The 14,594-nt window shown below is 39.3% G+C and overlaps 1 protein-coding gene across 2 annotated transcripts; it reads left to right on the forward strand.

Moving 5' to 3' along the window:
• Positions 1 to 15: 15 nt before the first annotated feature.
• On the forward strand, positions 16 to 11,914 carry LOC133631930 (mediator of RNA polymerase II transcription subunit 27). 2 transcript variants are annotated; one of them, XM_062024124.1, is made up of 8 exons: positions 16 to 266; positions 3,669 to 3,813; positions 4,053 to 4,183; positions 4,245 to 4,338; positions 9,666 to 9,714; positions 9,792 to 9,833; positions 9,894 to 9,971; positions 10,034 to 11,914. In XM_062024124.1, the coding sequence occupies exons 1-8, from the start codon at positions 25 to 27 to the stop codon at positions 10,129 to 10,131; spliced, it is 879 nt and encodes a 292-aa protein (XP_061880108.1). In that variant the 5' UTR covers positions 16 to 24; the 3' UTR covers positions 10,132 to 11,914. The 2 variants fall into 2 exon arrangements, with proteins under 2 accessions (XP_061880108.1, XP_061880107.1); XM_062024123.1 differs by having other exon boundaries at positions 9,607 to 9,714; positions 10,034 to 11,851.
• The last annotated feature ends 2,680 nt before the right edge of the window (positions 11,915 to 14,594 follow it).

The raw sequence follows: 14,594 nt of genomic DNA on the forward strand, positions 1-14,594 counted from the left end.
AACGCAGCACCAGTGTGCCGGCTGATGACGTCACCAGCCCGCGGCGGAGAAGAAGAAGGCAACATGGCGGACGTGGTGAGTGTCGAAGTCAACCTGGACGCTTTCTCGCACGCTATCAGCGGGATTCAGGCGCTCCGCTCCAGCGTGAGCCGCGTCTTCGAGTCCCTGAAGGATGGCATGAAGAACCGGGATACCTTAGAAAACCGGGAGAAACAATTTATAGCCGAATTCCAGGACAATCTGCAGGCGGTCAACAGAGACCTGAAGTGAGCCTCCTCGCCCGTTTTTATTAGAAACACTCAAATACGTTAACCTTTCCCTGTTGGTCTTTATATTACATCAATTATCCTAACATATTTTCTAAATTCATTTTGAAGATTGATGTTGAAGACCGCATTGATAAATAATCTCTGAATTCTAGTACTTTAGTACTAAAGACATCCCAAAATGTTTTATTGGGAAATATTACAGTTTTATACGTATTTAAAAAATTCAAAATTCATTTAAATGACATTATCCGTTTTCCCGTTTGCATGTGGGGAGCAACGTTCAATCGATTAATTCCATTAGAAAAAAAAGCTTATTAGGGTTCGCATGTACAAAAGGAACCTATTGTTATTGTAAGGTTTATTATTAATATTCTGCCGCCACAAAAAACTCTAATTTGACCCACTTAACATGCTTCAAAACTCACCAAATTCGACACACACATCAGGACCTGCAAAAATTGCCATCTAATAAAAAAACCAAACCCCAAAAGTCAAAATTGCGCTCTAGCGCCCCCTAGGAAAAAACAAACTGCCTGTAACTCCCACCAGGAAGGTCGTAGAGACATGAAACAAAAACCTGTATGTAGGTCTCACTTAGACCTACAATTCATAATGACACATCCTCGGGCAAAAACCAACAGGAAGTTGGCAATTTCCCATTTAAGACAAAAATGTACTAAAAACACTAATTTTTGCCTCTTTGAGCTGTAATTTCACCCCCTTAACATACTTTAAAACTCACCAAACTTCTCACACACATCAGGACTGGTGGAAATTGCCATCTAAAAAAAAAAAAAAACGAACCCCAAAACGCAAAATTGCGCTCTAGCTAGGAAAACTCAGACAAAACTGCTTGTAACTTCCGGTAGGAACGTCTCTATGTAGGTCTCACCTAGACCTACATTTCATAGATTGACATCCTTCAGCAAAAATCAACAGGAAGTTTGCAATCCCTCCTTCAAAACAACATTTTTGTTAAAACCGGTCACCAAACATCAAACATTATCTCCTCTGAGCGCGTTTGTCGTTTCGGCTTCGAAACTACTACAGGAGAGACATTGAACCCTTCTGATTAAAAGTTGACGACGGCGTTTAGATTCGTGCTACAGTTTGGATTTTACGAGCCTTCAAAGAACCACTGCTCTGATGCTGCTCCGCTGCTGTTAATGACAACGTGAAATGGAATTGTTTCTTTTTTGTCCTCAAAATTCTACACACAAGACCCTATAATGACAATGTGAAATGGAATTACGACCACTAAAGCTGCTCCGCTGCTGTGATTTTACGCGCCTTCAAAGAAAACAACCACTGTGCCGCGACACCTAGGAAAAAGACACAGTAGGAATATCGTAGAGACATGAAACAAAAACCTCTATGTAGGTCTCACTCAGGACTACCACTGGACAAAAGTATTGGACACCTAGGACTAGCACCTGCCAGAAGGTGGACCCGACCAACGCTGCTTGCAGCTTTAATTATTTATTTGTATTCACTTTCCCAGTTAATTGGTGTGATATGTATAGTAGTTCAAGCATACACACACATTTTGTCATTTTTTTAATTCATATTTTCATTATGTCTAAAATTTAATTCCAGTTTTGTTAATACTTTTTATTCTTACTCAATATTTTGTGATTGCAACTTAAAAGGCGCTCTATTTTGTAATTATTTCTGCAGCCTGGAGTCCTTTCTTTATTGAGAAGAACAGCACAGCACCCCCACCCTCACAGTAGAACAGCACAGCACCCCCACCCTCACAGTAATAGCCCAGTGCACCACACTGATTGCGCTAACAAAATAAAGTTTAGTTTTTTTAAAAAGCATCCGACACAAGCATAATATACTTAAAGCACTTATTGATACGGGGACGGCGTGGCACGGTTGGGAGAGTGGCCGTGCCAGCAACCTGAGGGCTCCTGGTTCAATCCCCACCTTCTACCAACCTCGTCACGTCCGTTGTGTCCTTGAGCAAGACACTTCACCCTTGCTCCTGATGGCTGGTGGTTAGGGCCTTGCATGGCAGCTCCCGCCATCAGTGTGTGAATGTGGAAATAGTGTCAGAGCGCTTGGAGTACCTTGAAGGTAGAAAAGCGCTATACAAGTATAACCCATTTACCCCAGCACCCCCCCACGAACTTGAAAGGGACAAGCGGTAGAAAATGGATGGATGATACGTTTACACTATTATGCTCTGACTTAAAATATTGGTCAAAATTGTCCAAAGATGTATTGCACCAATAAATGTTTTGCATTTCATTAACAAAACCTTTTATATTTTTTTATTAGATGCAAAAATCAGTCAGTCTATGGTGATAAAATAAGTGTAAAAGGTAAAAAACGGAATTTTTTAAAATTTTTAAATATTATTATTTAAATGTATTACTTTTTATTTAATTGTTCTTGTGATTTATTCGTTACTAATTTGTATCCGTTTTTTTAAAAAAAAGTACATTTAAAGTTGAGTTTTGGTGGTACAATAAATACTAGAGATGTCCGATAATGGCTTTTTTGCCGATATTGTCCAACTCTTAATTACCGATACCGATATATACAGTGGTGGAATGAACACATTATTATGCCTAATTTTGTTGTGATGCCCCGCTGGATGCGTTAAACAATGTAACAAGGTTTTCCAAAATAAATCAACTCAAGTTATGTAAAAAAAAATGCCAACATGGCACTGCCATATTTATTATTGAAGTCACAAAGTGCATTCTTTTTTTGAACATGCCTCAAAACAGCAGCTTGGAATTTGGGACATGCTCTCCCTGAGAGAGCTTGAGGGGGTAGGGGGTGTATATTGTAGCGTCCCAGAAGAGTGAGTGCTGCAAGGGGTTCTGGGTATTTGTTGTGTTGTGTTTATGTTGTGTTACGGTGCGGATGTTCTCCCGAAATGTGTTTTGTCATTCTTGTTTGGTGTGGGTTCACAGTGTGGCGCATATTTGTAACAGTGTTAAACTTGTTTATGCGGCCACCCTCAGTGTGACCTGTATGGCTGTTGACCAAGTATGCCTTGCATTCACTTGTGTGCGTGAAAAGCCGTAGATATTATGTGCCTTTAAGGTTTATTGGCGCTCTGTACTTCTCCCTACGGCCGTGTACACAGCGGCCTTTTAAAAAGTCATACATTTTACTTTTTGAAACCGATACCGATCATTTTGAAACCGATACTTTCCGATATTAAATTTTAAAGCATTTATTGGCCGATAAATCGGACATCCTTAGTGATTACAATATCAATCAAAACATGGTGATTCTTATTTTTGCCGTAATCGTCCAGGCCTAGTTTGTACCGCGTATACCTAAGTGTTAGTGAAACATTCTTTATGCAACTTCATCATCACAAGTTAACAACGTGTCCTCAACAACTCCATAATATCACACTTGTGTGTCTGTCAGCGAGTTGGAGCGCCTCAGTGGTCTTGTTGGTCGACCATCCGAGTCTCACCCGCTCCACAACAGTGGACTTCTCAGTCTGGACCCTGTTCAGGACAAAACTCCTCTTTACTCTCAGCTGCTGCAGGCCTACAAATGGTCCAACAAGGTAATGCTAAAGGCTAGCATTAGCTTCAGTCCGGCTCTATTGACTTCTTTATTCCTATAATTGTTAACTCTGTACTTGTGTGTGTGTGTGTGTGTGTGTGTGTGTGTGTGTGTGTGTGTGTGTGTGTGTGTGTGTGTGTGTGTGTGTGTGTGTGTGTGTGTGTGTGTGTGTGTGTGTGTGTGTGTGTGTGTGTGTGTGTGTGTGTGTGTGTGTGTGTGTGTGTGTGTGTGTGTGTGTAGTTGCAGTACCACGCGGGCCTGGCCTCCGGTTTGTTGAACCAGCAGTCACTCAAGCGGTCAGCCAATCAGATGGGAGCGTCGGCCAAAAGACGGCCTAAGGTCCAGCCCAGCACGCTGGTCCTTCCCCCTCAGTGAGTGACTCCGCCCCCTGGCCCTGTATGAGCCCCGCCCACTATTGTTTTTGTTATTCAGGTATGTGGACGACGTCATCTCTCGGATCGGAAGGATGTTTCCCGACATGACAATTGAACTGTTCCGACCTAATGGAACGTCTGCCGTGCTGCTGGTACGTGTACAGACACACACACACACACACACACACACACACACACACACACACACACACACACACACACACACACACACACACACACACACACACACTCGTGTATTTGTCACCTTCTTGAGACCTGTGAATAATGCCTCCCTCTTTAGGACCAGCCTTTTTAGATATATAAAGAAGTGTATTTACAACATTAATAATATATACATACTATGCACATATAAAAAAGCTTGTTGTGTAAAATGAGTTCACAAGAAAAACTTAGAATTTTGGCAGTATTATAATAAAAGTCGTAATTGTATTCAACGCAAGTCAAAATTTTACAAGAAAAACTGAATATTTGTGCAATTTTATGATAAAGGTTGGAATTTTACTCCGTAGAAGTCGCAATTTTACAGGATAAGCTTAACATTTTGGCAATTCTATGAAAAGAGTCGTAATTTTACTCGACAAAAGGCACCATATTGTAAGAAAACCTTAAACTTTTGGCAATATTATAATAATAATTGTAATTTTACTTGGCAAAATGATGACAAAAATCATAATTTTACTCAAAACATGTCACTATTTTACTAGAACAACCCCAAAAAATTGGCAATATTGTAATAAAAGTCAGAATTTTTTATGACAAAAATGTCACCATTTTGCATTAAAAAGTCATAATTTTACGAGAAAATATTGCAGTATTACAGAAACAGAAAGAATATGAGAAATTGTTCCCAATTTGATAAGAAAAAAGCCAACACATTATGAGAAAAAGACTTTTAGTTCATTTAGATTTTTTTTGTTTGTAATTATTTTTTAATTTTCATTATTTATTTCAAGTTATTACAGTATGTCTCTAAATACATATTTATTTATTTATTTTTAAATTAATTTTGGCCAAAGGGGGCACATTTCAATTTCTTACACACACTTGTTATTTCATATGTTGACCAGAGGAGGGAGCACTTTTTTAAAAGCGACACACAGTCAATGTGAACAATCTTTCCTTTTTGGGAGCACCCTCATGTTGATAGATGTCACCACTAATGAGACATTGTCTATTAGATGCAATGTTATTGATTTATGTCATCACTTGTTCACACCTCCTCATATGGAAGATACTTTTCCTTCTTCATGTCTCAAGAAGGTGAGAAATACAAGAACACACACACACACACACACTCTTGTATTTTTTACCTTCTTGAGACCTGTGAATAATGCCTCCCTCTTTAGGACCAGCCTTTCTAGATGTATAAAGAAGTGTATTTACAACATTAAAGGCCTACTGAAATGAATTTTTTTTATTTAAACGGGGATAGCAGATCTATTCTATGTGTCATACTTGATCATTTCGCGATATTGCCATATTTTTGCTGAAAGGATTTAGTATAGAACAACGACGATAAAGATTGCAACTTTTGGTATCTGATAAAAAAAGGCTTGCCCCTACCGGAAGTAGCGTGACGTAGTCAGTTGAACATATACGCAAAGTTCCCTATTGTTTACAATGATGGCCGCATGAAGTGAGAGAGATTCGGACCGAGAAAGCGACAATTTCCCCATTAATTTGAGCGAGGATGAAAGATTTGTGGATGAGTAAAGTGCAAGTGAAGGACTAGTGGGGAGTTGAAGCTATTCAGATAGGGAAGATGCTGTGAGAGCCGGGGGTGACCTGATATTCAGCTGGGAATGACTACAACAGTAAATAAACACAAGACATATATATATACTCTATTAGCCACAACACAACCAGGCTTATATTTAATATGCCACAAATTAATCCTGCATAAAAACACCTGCGTGTTTGTTATGCTAGCTCCTAGCTCCTCTGCTAGCTCCTAGCTCCATAGAACACGCCAATACAATTCAAACACCTGATCAACACACACAATCACTCAGCCCAAAAGACCGTTTACCTAACCCAAGGTTCATAAAGCTTATATATTTTTAAAAAGTTACGTACGTGACGCGCACATACGGTCAAGTTATCGAATGTTTAGCAGCCAAGGCTGCATACTCACGGTACCTGATATTCAGCTAGGAATGACTACAACAGTAAATAAACACAAGACATATATTTACTCTATTAGCCACAACACAACCAGGCTTATATTTAATATGCCACAAATTAATCCTGCATAATAACACCTGCGTGTTTGTTATGCTAGCTCCTAGCTCCTCTGCTAGCTCCTAGCTCCATAGAACACGCCAATACAATTCAAACACTTGATCAACACACACAATCACTCAGCCCAAAAGACCGTTCACCTAACCCAAGTTTCATAAAGCTTATATATTTTTAAAAAGTTACGTACGTGACGCGCACTTACGGTACGGTACGTGTTATGCTAGCTCCTAGCTCCTCTGCTAGCTCCTAGCTCCATAGAACACGCCAATACAATTCAAACACATGATCAACACACACAATCACTCAGCCCAAAAGACCGTTCACCTAACCCAAGGTTCATAAAGCTTATATATTTTAAAAAAGTTACGTACATACGCAAAAAAAAGCCAAAGCTGCATACTCACAGTAGCACGTCTGCGTCTTTGTCATCCAAATCAAAGTAATCCTGGTAAGTGTCTGTGTTGTCCCAGTTCTCTACAGGCGTCTGTGTATCCAAATCAAAAGTCCTCCTGGTTAGAGTCTCTGTTATCCGAGTTCTTCCATCTTGACTGCATCTTTCGGGAATGTAAACAAAGAAGCGCCGGCTGTGTACTGTTGTGGCTGACTACGTTCGAAAAATACGTCCATTTCGCACCGACAACTTTCTTCTTTGCTTGCTCGGCTTCCTTCTCCATAATGCAATGAACATGATTGAAACAGATTCACGAACACAGATGTCCAGAATACTGTGGAATTATGAAATGAAAACAGAGCTTTTTCGTATCGGCTTCAATGTGGAAGGCATACCCGTGTTCGTCGGGCTACGTCACACGCATACGTCATCCTCAGAGGCGTTTCGAACCGGAAGTTTAGCGGCAAATTTAAAATGTCACTTTATAAGTTAACCCGGCCGTATTGGCATGTGTTATAATGTTAAGATTTCATCATTGATATATAAACTATCAGACTGCGTGGTCGGTAGTAGTGGGTTTCAGTAGGCCTTTAATAATATATACATACTATGCACATATAAAAAAGCTTGTTGTGTAAAATGAGTTGGAATTTCACAAGAAAAACTTAGAATTTTGGCAGTATTATAATAAAAGTCGTAATTGTATTCAACGCAAGTCAAAATTTTACAAGAAAAACTGCATATTTGTGCAATTTTATGATAAAGGTTGGAATTTTACTCCGTAGAAGTCGCAATTTTACAAGAAAAGCTTAACATTTTGGCAATTTTATGAAAAGAGTCGTAATTTTACTCGACAAAAGGCACCATTTTGTAAGAAAACCTTAAAATTTTGGCTATATTATAATAATAATTGTCATTTTACTTGGCAAAATGATGACAGGTCATCATTTTACTCAAAACATGTCACTATTTTACTAGAACAACCCAAAAAAATTGGCAATATTGTAATAAAAGTCAGAATTTTTTATGACAAAAATGTCACCGTTTTGCATTAAAAAGTAATTTTACATAAAAAATTAATTTTATGAGGAAAATATTACAGAAAACAGAAAGAATGAGAAATTGTCCCCAATTTATAAGAAAAAAGTCGACACAGTGTGACAAAAAGACTGCTTTTAGTTCATTTAGAGTTTTTTTGTTTGTAATTATTTTTTAATATTCATTATTTACTTGAAGTTATTACAGTAAGTCTCTAAATTTAAAAAAAAATTTTTTAATAAATTTTGGCCAAAGGGGGCGCATTTCAATTTCTTCCACACACTTATTTCATATGTTCACCAGAGGGGGCGCACTTCAAATTTTTACACACACTTATTTCATATGTTGACCAGAGGGGGCGCACTTCTAATTTTTACACACACTTGTTATTTCATATGTTGGCCAGAGGGGGAGCACTTCTACTTTTTACACACACTTGTTATTTCATATGTTGGCCAGAGGGGGAGCACTTCAAATTTTTGCACACACTTGTTATTTCATATGTTGACCAGAGGGGGAGCACTTCTAATTTTTACACACACTTGTTATTTCATATGTTGACCAGAGGGGGAGCACTTCTACTTTTTACACACACTTGTTATTTCATATGTTGACCAGAGGGGGAGCACTTCTAATTTTTACACACACTTGTTATTTCATATGTTGACCAGAGGGGGCGCACTTCAAATTTTTACACACACTTGTTATTTCATATGTTGACCAGAGGGGGCGCACTTCAAATTTTTACACACACTTGTTATTTCATATGTTGGCCAGAGGGGGCACACTTCTACTTTTTACACACACTTGTTATTTCATATGTTGACCAGAGGGGGCGCACTTCAAATTTTTACACACACTTGTTATTTCATATGTTGGCCAGAGGGGGAGCACTTCTACTTTTTACACACACTTGTTATTTCATATGTTGACCAGAGGGGGAGCACTTCTACTTTTTACACACACTTGTTATTTCATATGTTGACCAGAGGGGGAGCACTTTTAATTTTTACACACACTTGTTATTTCATATGTTGACCAGAGGGGGAGCACTTCTAATTTTTACACACACTTGTTATTTCATATGTTGACCAGAGGGGGAGCACTTCTAATTTTTACACACACTTGTTATTTCATATGTTGACCAGAGGGGGAGCACTTTTAATTTTTACACACACTTGTTATTTCATATGTTGGCCAGAGGGGGAGCACTTCTAATTTTTACACACACTTGTTATTTCATATGTTGACCAGAGGGGGAGCACTTCTAATTTTTACACACACTTGTTATTTCATATGTTCACCAGAGGGGGCGCACTTCAAATTTTTACACACACTTGTTATTTCATATGTTGACTAGAGGGGGCGCACTTCTAATTTTTACACACACTTGTTATTTCATATTTTGACCAGAGGGGGAGCACTTCTAATTTTTACACACACTTGTTATTTCATATGTAGACCAGAGGGGGAGCACTTCTAATTTTTACACACACTTGTTATTTCATATGTTGACCAGAGGGGGAGCACTTTTAAAAGCGACACACAGTCAATGTGACAAATCACCCTCATGTTGATAGATGTCACCACAAATGAGACATTGTCTATTGATTTATGTCATCACTTGTTCACACCTCCTCATATGGAAGATACTTTTCCTTCTCCGTGTCTCAAGAAGGGGAGAAATACAACACAAACACACGTGTGCTGATGTGTGACTTCCTGTCAGGTGACCCTGGGCAAGGTGCTGAAAGCGATCGTTGTGATGCGTTCACTGTTCATTGACAGAACGTTGGTCCGAGGCTTCAACGAGAACGTTTACACCGACGACGGAAAGGTCAGGGGTCGTCGCCGACTCGGAAGTGGACTTCGCCGTTTCCGTGGTAACGTGTCCTTGTTGTGTGTCCCTCCCAGCTGGACATCTGGACCAAGTCCCATCACCAAGTCTTCCAGAAGGTGAGTCCCGCTTGAGGCGCCTCCCAACGACAGCGCTGTGATTGGCTCTGTGGTTGCTAGGTAACGGACCACGCCACCACCGCCCTGCTGCACTACCAGCTGCCTCAGATGCCCGAGGTGGTGGTGCGCTCCTTCATGGTGAGGCTTCTTCTTCGCCTGGTGTGGTGTGGTGGTGGTGACGCCTGCTGTGTGTTGTCCAGACTTGGCTGAGGAGCTACATCAAACTCTTCCAGTCTCCCTGTCAGCGCTGTGGTCACTTCCTGCAGGACGGACTTCCGCCCACGTGGAGGGACTTTAGGACCCTGGAGGCCTTCCACGACACCTGCCGCATGTGACGCTCTTTTATTGCAATAAACTTCGACTATTTTTCTACACAGGGTGTTTGGTCACGTGACCTGATGAGCCAGTAGGATAGTCACATGACATAGAAAAGGACATTTTGACGACTCAAATGCATTTTTACGTCAAATATTCACGTAGAAAAGAATTTTGGCAGTATTATAATAAAAGTCGTAATTGTACTCAACGCAAGTCAAAATTTTACAAGAAAAACTGATTTGTGCAATTTTATGATAAAGGTTGGAATTTTACACAGTAAAAGTTGCAATTTTACAAGAAAAGCTTAACATTTTGGCAATTCTATGAAAAGAGTTGTAATTTTACTCGACCAAAGGCACCATTTTGTAAGAAAACCTTAAACTTTTGGCAATATTATAATAATAATTGTAATTTTACTTGGCAAAATGATGACAGGTCATCATTTTACTCAAAACATGTCACTATTTTACTAGAACAACCCCAAAAAATTGGCAATATTGTAATAAAAGTCAGAATTTTTTATGACAAAAATGTCACCGTTTTGCATTAAAAAGTCATAATTTTACATAAAGTAATTTTACGAGGAAATATTGCAGTATTACAAAAACAGAAAGAATATGAGAAATTGTTCCCAATTTGATAAGAAAAAAGCCAACACATTGTGAGAAAAAGACTTTTAGTTCATTTAGATTTTTTTTGTTTGTAATTATTTTTTAATTTTCATTATTTATTTCAAGTTATTACAGTATGTCTCTAAATACATATTTATTTTTAAATTAATTTTGGCCAAAGGGGGCACATTTCAATTTCTTACACACACTTGTTATTTCATATGTTGACCAGAGGGGGAGCACTTTTAAAAGCGACACACAGTCAATGTGACAAATCACCCTCATGTTGATAGATGTCACCACTAATGAGACATTGTCTATTAGATGACATAGAAAAGGACATTTTGACGACTCAAATGCATTTTTACGTCAAATATTCACGTAGAAAAGTCACATGACAATGATGTAGACTGGTACTACTGAGACGAGTCACATGACCTAGATCAGGGGTGTCAAAGTCATGTTAGATGGGGGGCCGCATGGAGACAAGTCTACTCCCAAGTGGGCCCGACTGGTCAAATCACGGCACGATAACTTCAAAATAAAGACAACTTCAGATTGTTTTTTGTTTAAAAATACAACAAGCACATTCTGAAAATGTACAAATAATATTTTTACATGTTGCGTTTAATAGTATTCTATCTTTCTGTATAAATGATGTAATAATGTTCATCAGTCAACTCATTGCTGTTCATTTTCAATCTATCAAGATACAAAATGAATATCAAAATCAAATGACAGGATGTTATTGATGTATTTTGCTCGTTTTCTTCGACTGGTGCACTGACATCATGCGGTTTATTTTATTTAACATATGTAACCTTTCCTGTGATAAAATGTCCCACAAGCTGTCCCACCACTCTGGTCGCTTTGGTGTAGAACACATTAAAGCCTTCTACAGAAAGCTAGAAGTATCCAACAATGATTTCAAATTAGAAATGGTCACAGCTGATGAGGTGTTTAAAAAATTGAGCGCGCTCCACCCTAACAAGGCCACCGGCCTGGATAATATTCCCTCCAGATTCCTCAGGGACTCTGCCTCCACCATTGCCCCGGTCATCACGCACATAATAAACCTATCAATTACACAAGGCCAAGTACCAAAAGATTTTAAGATAGCAAGAGTAACTCCCCTCTTTAAAAAAGGAAGCAAATTAGAACCTGGCAACTACAGACCTGTTTCTATTCTCAGTTCCATTTCCAAAGTAATGGAGAAAATAGTTTATGAACAGGTTGATAGTTACCTTGCCACTAATAAACTCATGTACAAATTCCAATCCGGCTTCAGAACTAACCACTCCACTGACACATGCCTTCTCTATCTGACTTCAGAACTAACCACTCCACTGACACATGCCTTCTCTATCCGACTTCAGAACTAACCACTCCACTGACACATGCCTTCTCTATCTGACTTCAGAACTAACCACTCCACTGACACATGCCTTCTCTATCTGACTTCAGAACTAACCACTCCACTGACACATGCCTTCTCTATCTGACTTCAGAACTAACCACTCCACTGACACATGCCTTCTCTATCCAACTTCAGAACTAACCACTCCACTGACACATGCCTTCTGGCGGGAACTCTCGTTCAACCCTTTTTCCATTACGCATGCACCTCCTGGTACCCTAGCACCTCCAAAACCCTCAAATCTAAACTCCAAACATCTCAGAACAAGCTAGTCAGATTACTTCTAGACCTCCACCCCAGATCCCACCTCACTCCTACCCACTTCTCTAAAGTGGGCTGGCTCAGGGTGGAGGACAGAGTTAAACAACTTGCACTGAGCCTAGTCTATAAAATCCGCTACACCTCCCTGATACCGAAGTACATGTCAAACTACTTCCTTAACGTAAATGACCGCCATAACCACAACACCAGGGGGAGCTCCACTAACCACGTTAAACCCAGATTCCGAACTAACAAAGGTCTTAACTCATTCTCCTTCTATGCTGCATCAATGTGGAATGTGCTCCCAACAGGTATAAAAGAAAGGGCATCTCTATCCTCCTTCAAAACCGCAATAAAAGTTCACCTCCAGGCAGCTACAACCCTAAACTAACACCCTCCCCGGATTGCTAATAATCAAATGTAAACAATCAAATGCAGATACTTTTTCTTTTTCTTATGCCTTCTGATCTCTCTCTCTCTCTCTCTCTCTCTCTCTCTCTCTCTCTCTCTCTCTCTCTCTCTCTCTCTCTCTCTCTCTCTCTCTCTCTCTCTCTCTCTCTCTCTCTCTCTCTCTCTCTCTCTCTCTCTCTCTCTCTCTCTCTCTCTCTCTCTCTCTCTATGTCCACTACTTGATGTCCATATCCACCCCCCCCCCCTCCACACCCCTGATTGTAAATAATGTAAATAATTCAATGTGATTATCTTGTGTGATGACTGTATTATGATGATAGTATATATGATAGTATATATCTGTATCATGAATCAATTTAAGTGGACCCCGACTTAAACAAGTTGAAAAACTTATTCGGGTGTTACCATTTAGTGGTCAATTGTACGGAATATGTACTTCACTGTGCAACCTACTAATAAAAGTCTCGATCAATCAATCAATCAGCATTATCTACAAACATACAAAGAATTGCTATTGTGACATCTAGTGGACACATTCAGAACAGCAGTTTCTTTCATTCAGAAATGTCGGCTCATTTTATACGTGACAAACTCATCCCGTAATAAAAACCTGTTGGCGAGCCGTACGTTTGACACCCCTGACCTAGAGGAAATGTTTACCAGAAGTCTCGCAGAATTTTTTTTTTTTACGTAGAAGTCACAACGTAGAAGAAATATTTACGGGATATTATCGGAATATTCTACAAAGACAACATATTTGATGTTCAAACTGATAAACATTTTTCATTAACTTTAGAATTTGATGGCAGCAACACGTGACAAAGAAGTTGGGAAAGGTGGCAATAAATACTGATAAAGTTGAGGAATGCTCATCAAACACTTATTTGGAACATCCCACAGGTGAACAGGCTAATTGGGAACAGGTGGGTGCCATGATTGGCTATAAAAGTAGATTCCATGAAATGCTCAGTCGTTCACAAACAAGGACGGGGCGAGGGTCACCACTTTGTCAACAAATGCCTGAGCAAATTGTTGAACAGTTTAAGAACAACCTTTCTCAAGCAGCTATTGCAAGGAATTGAGGGATTTCACCATCTACGCTCCGTAATATCATCAAAGAGAATGTGGAGAAATCACTGCACGTAAGCCATGATATTACGGACCTTCCATCCCTCAGGCAGTACCGCATCAAAAAGTGACATTAGTGTGTAAAGGATATCACCACATGGAACACTTCAGAAACCCACTGTCAGTAACTACAGTTGGTCGCTACATTTGTAAGTGCAAGTTAAAACTCTCCTATGCAAGGCGAAAACCGTTTATCAACAACACCCAGAAACGCCGTCGGTGTCCAAAGTGCGGCCCGGGGGCCATTTGTGGGCCGCAGGTCATTTTTTAACGGCCCCACGGCACAAATTTTAAAAATACGATTGAAAAAAATTCAAAACATGATAAGTAGTATAAAAGAGCAAACAGGGGAAATGTAACAAGAAAATGTCGCAATGTTGACTCTAATAACACAAAGCTGCCATGCAGGCTGTTTCTTTCTTTAAAAAATAATAATGAATCAAAATCAACGTCATTATGAATTATTGACCTATTCAAGGCTCCAATTACGTCACATTTGAGATATTTTTGGGGAAAATGTTGCATATTTTGTGTTTGCCGTATAAAAAACTGAGCTGTTTTTTTTTTTTTTGAAGGGCCTAAAACGAAAAACATAAACAACAATAAAACGTATAA

Source organism: Entelurus aequoreus, linkage group LG17, assembly GCF_033978785.1.
Source record: "Entelurus aequoreus isolate RoL-2023_Sb linkage group LG17, RoL_Eaeq_v1.1, whole genome shotgun sequence".
Classification (NCBI taxonomy): domain Eukaryota; kingdom Metazoa; phylum Chordata; class Actinopteri; order Syngnathiformes; family Syngnathidae; genus Entelurus; species Entelurus aequoreus.

Coding starts and splice junctions, on each gene's coding strand:
- LOC133631930 (XM_062024123.1), top strand. CDS start 25: ATGACGTCACCAGCCCGCGGCGGAGAAGAAGAAGGCAACATGGCGGAC. Junction 4,184..4,244: donor ACGCTGGTCCTTCCCCCTCA/GTGAGTGACTCC, acceptor TTTGTTATTCAG/GTATGTGGACGACGTCATCT. Junction 9,834..9,893: donor ATCACCAAGTCTTCCAGAAG/GTGAGTCCCGCT, acceptor TGTGGTTGCTAG/GTAACGGACCACGCCACCAC.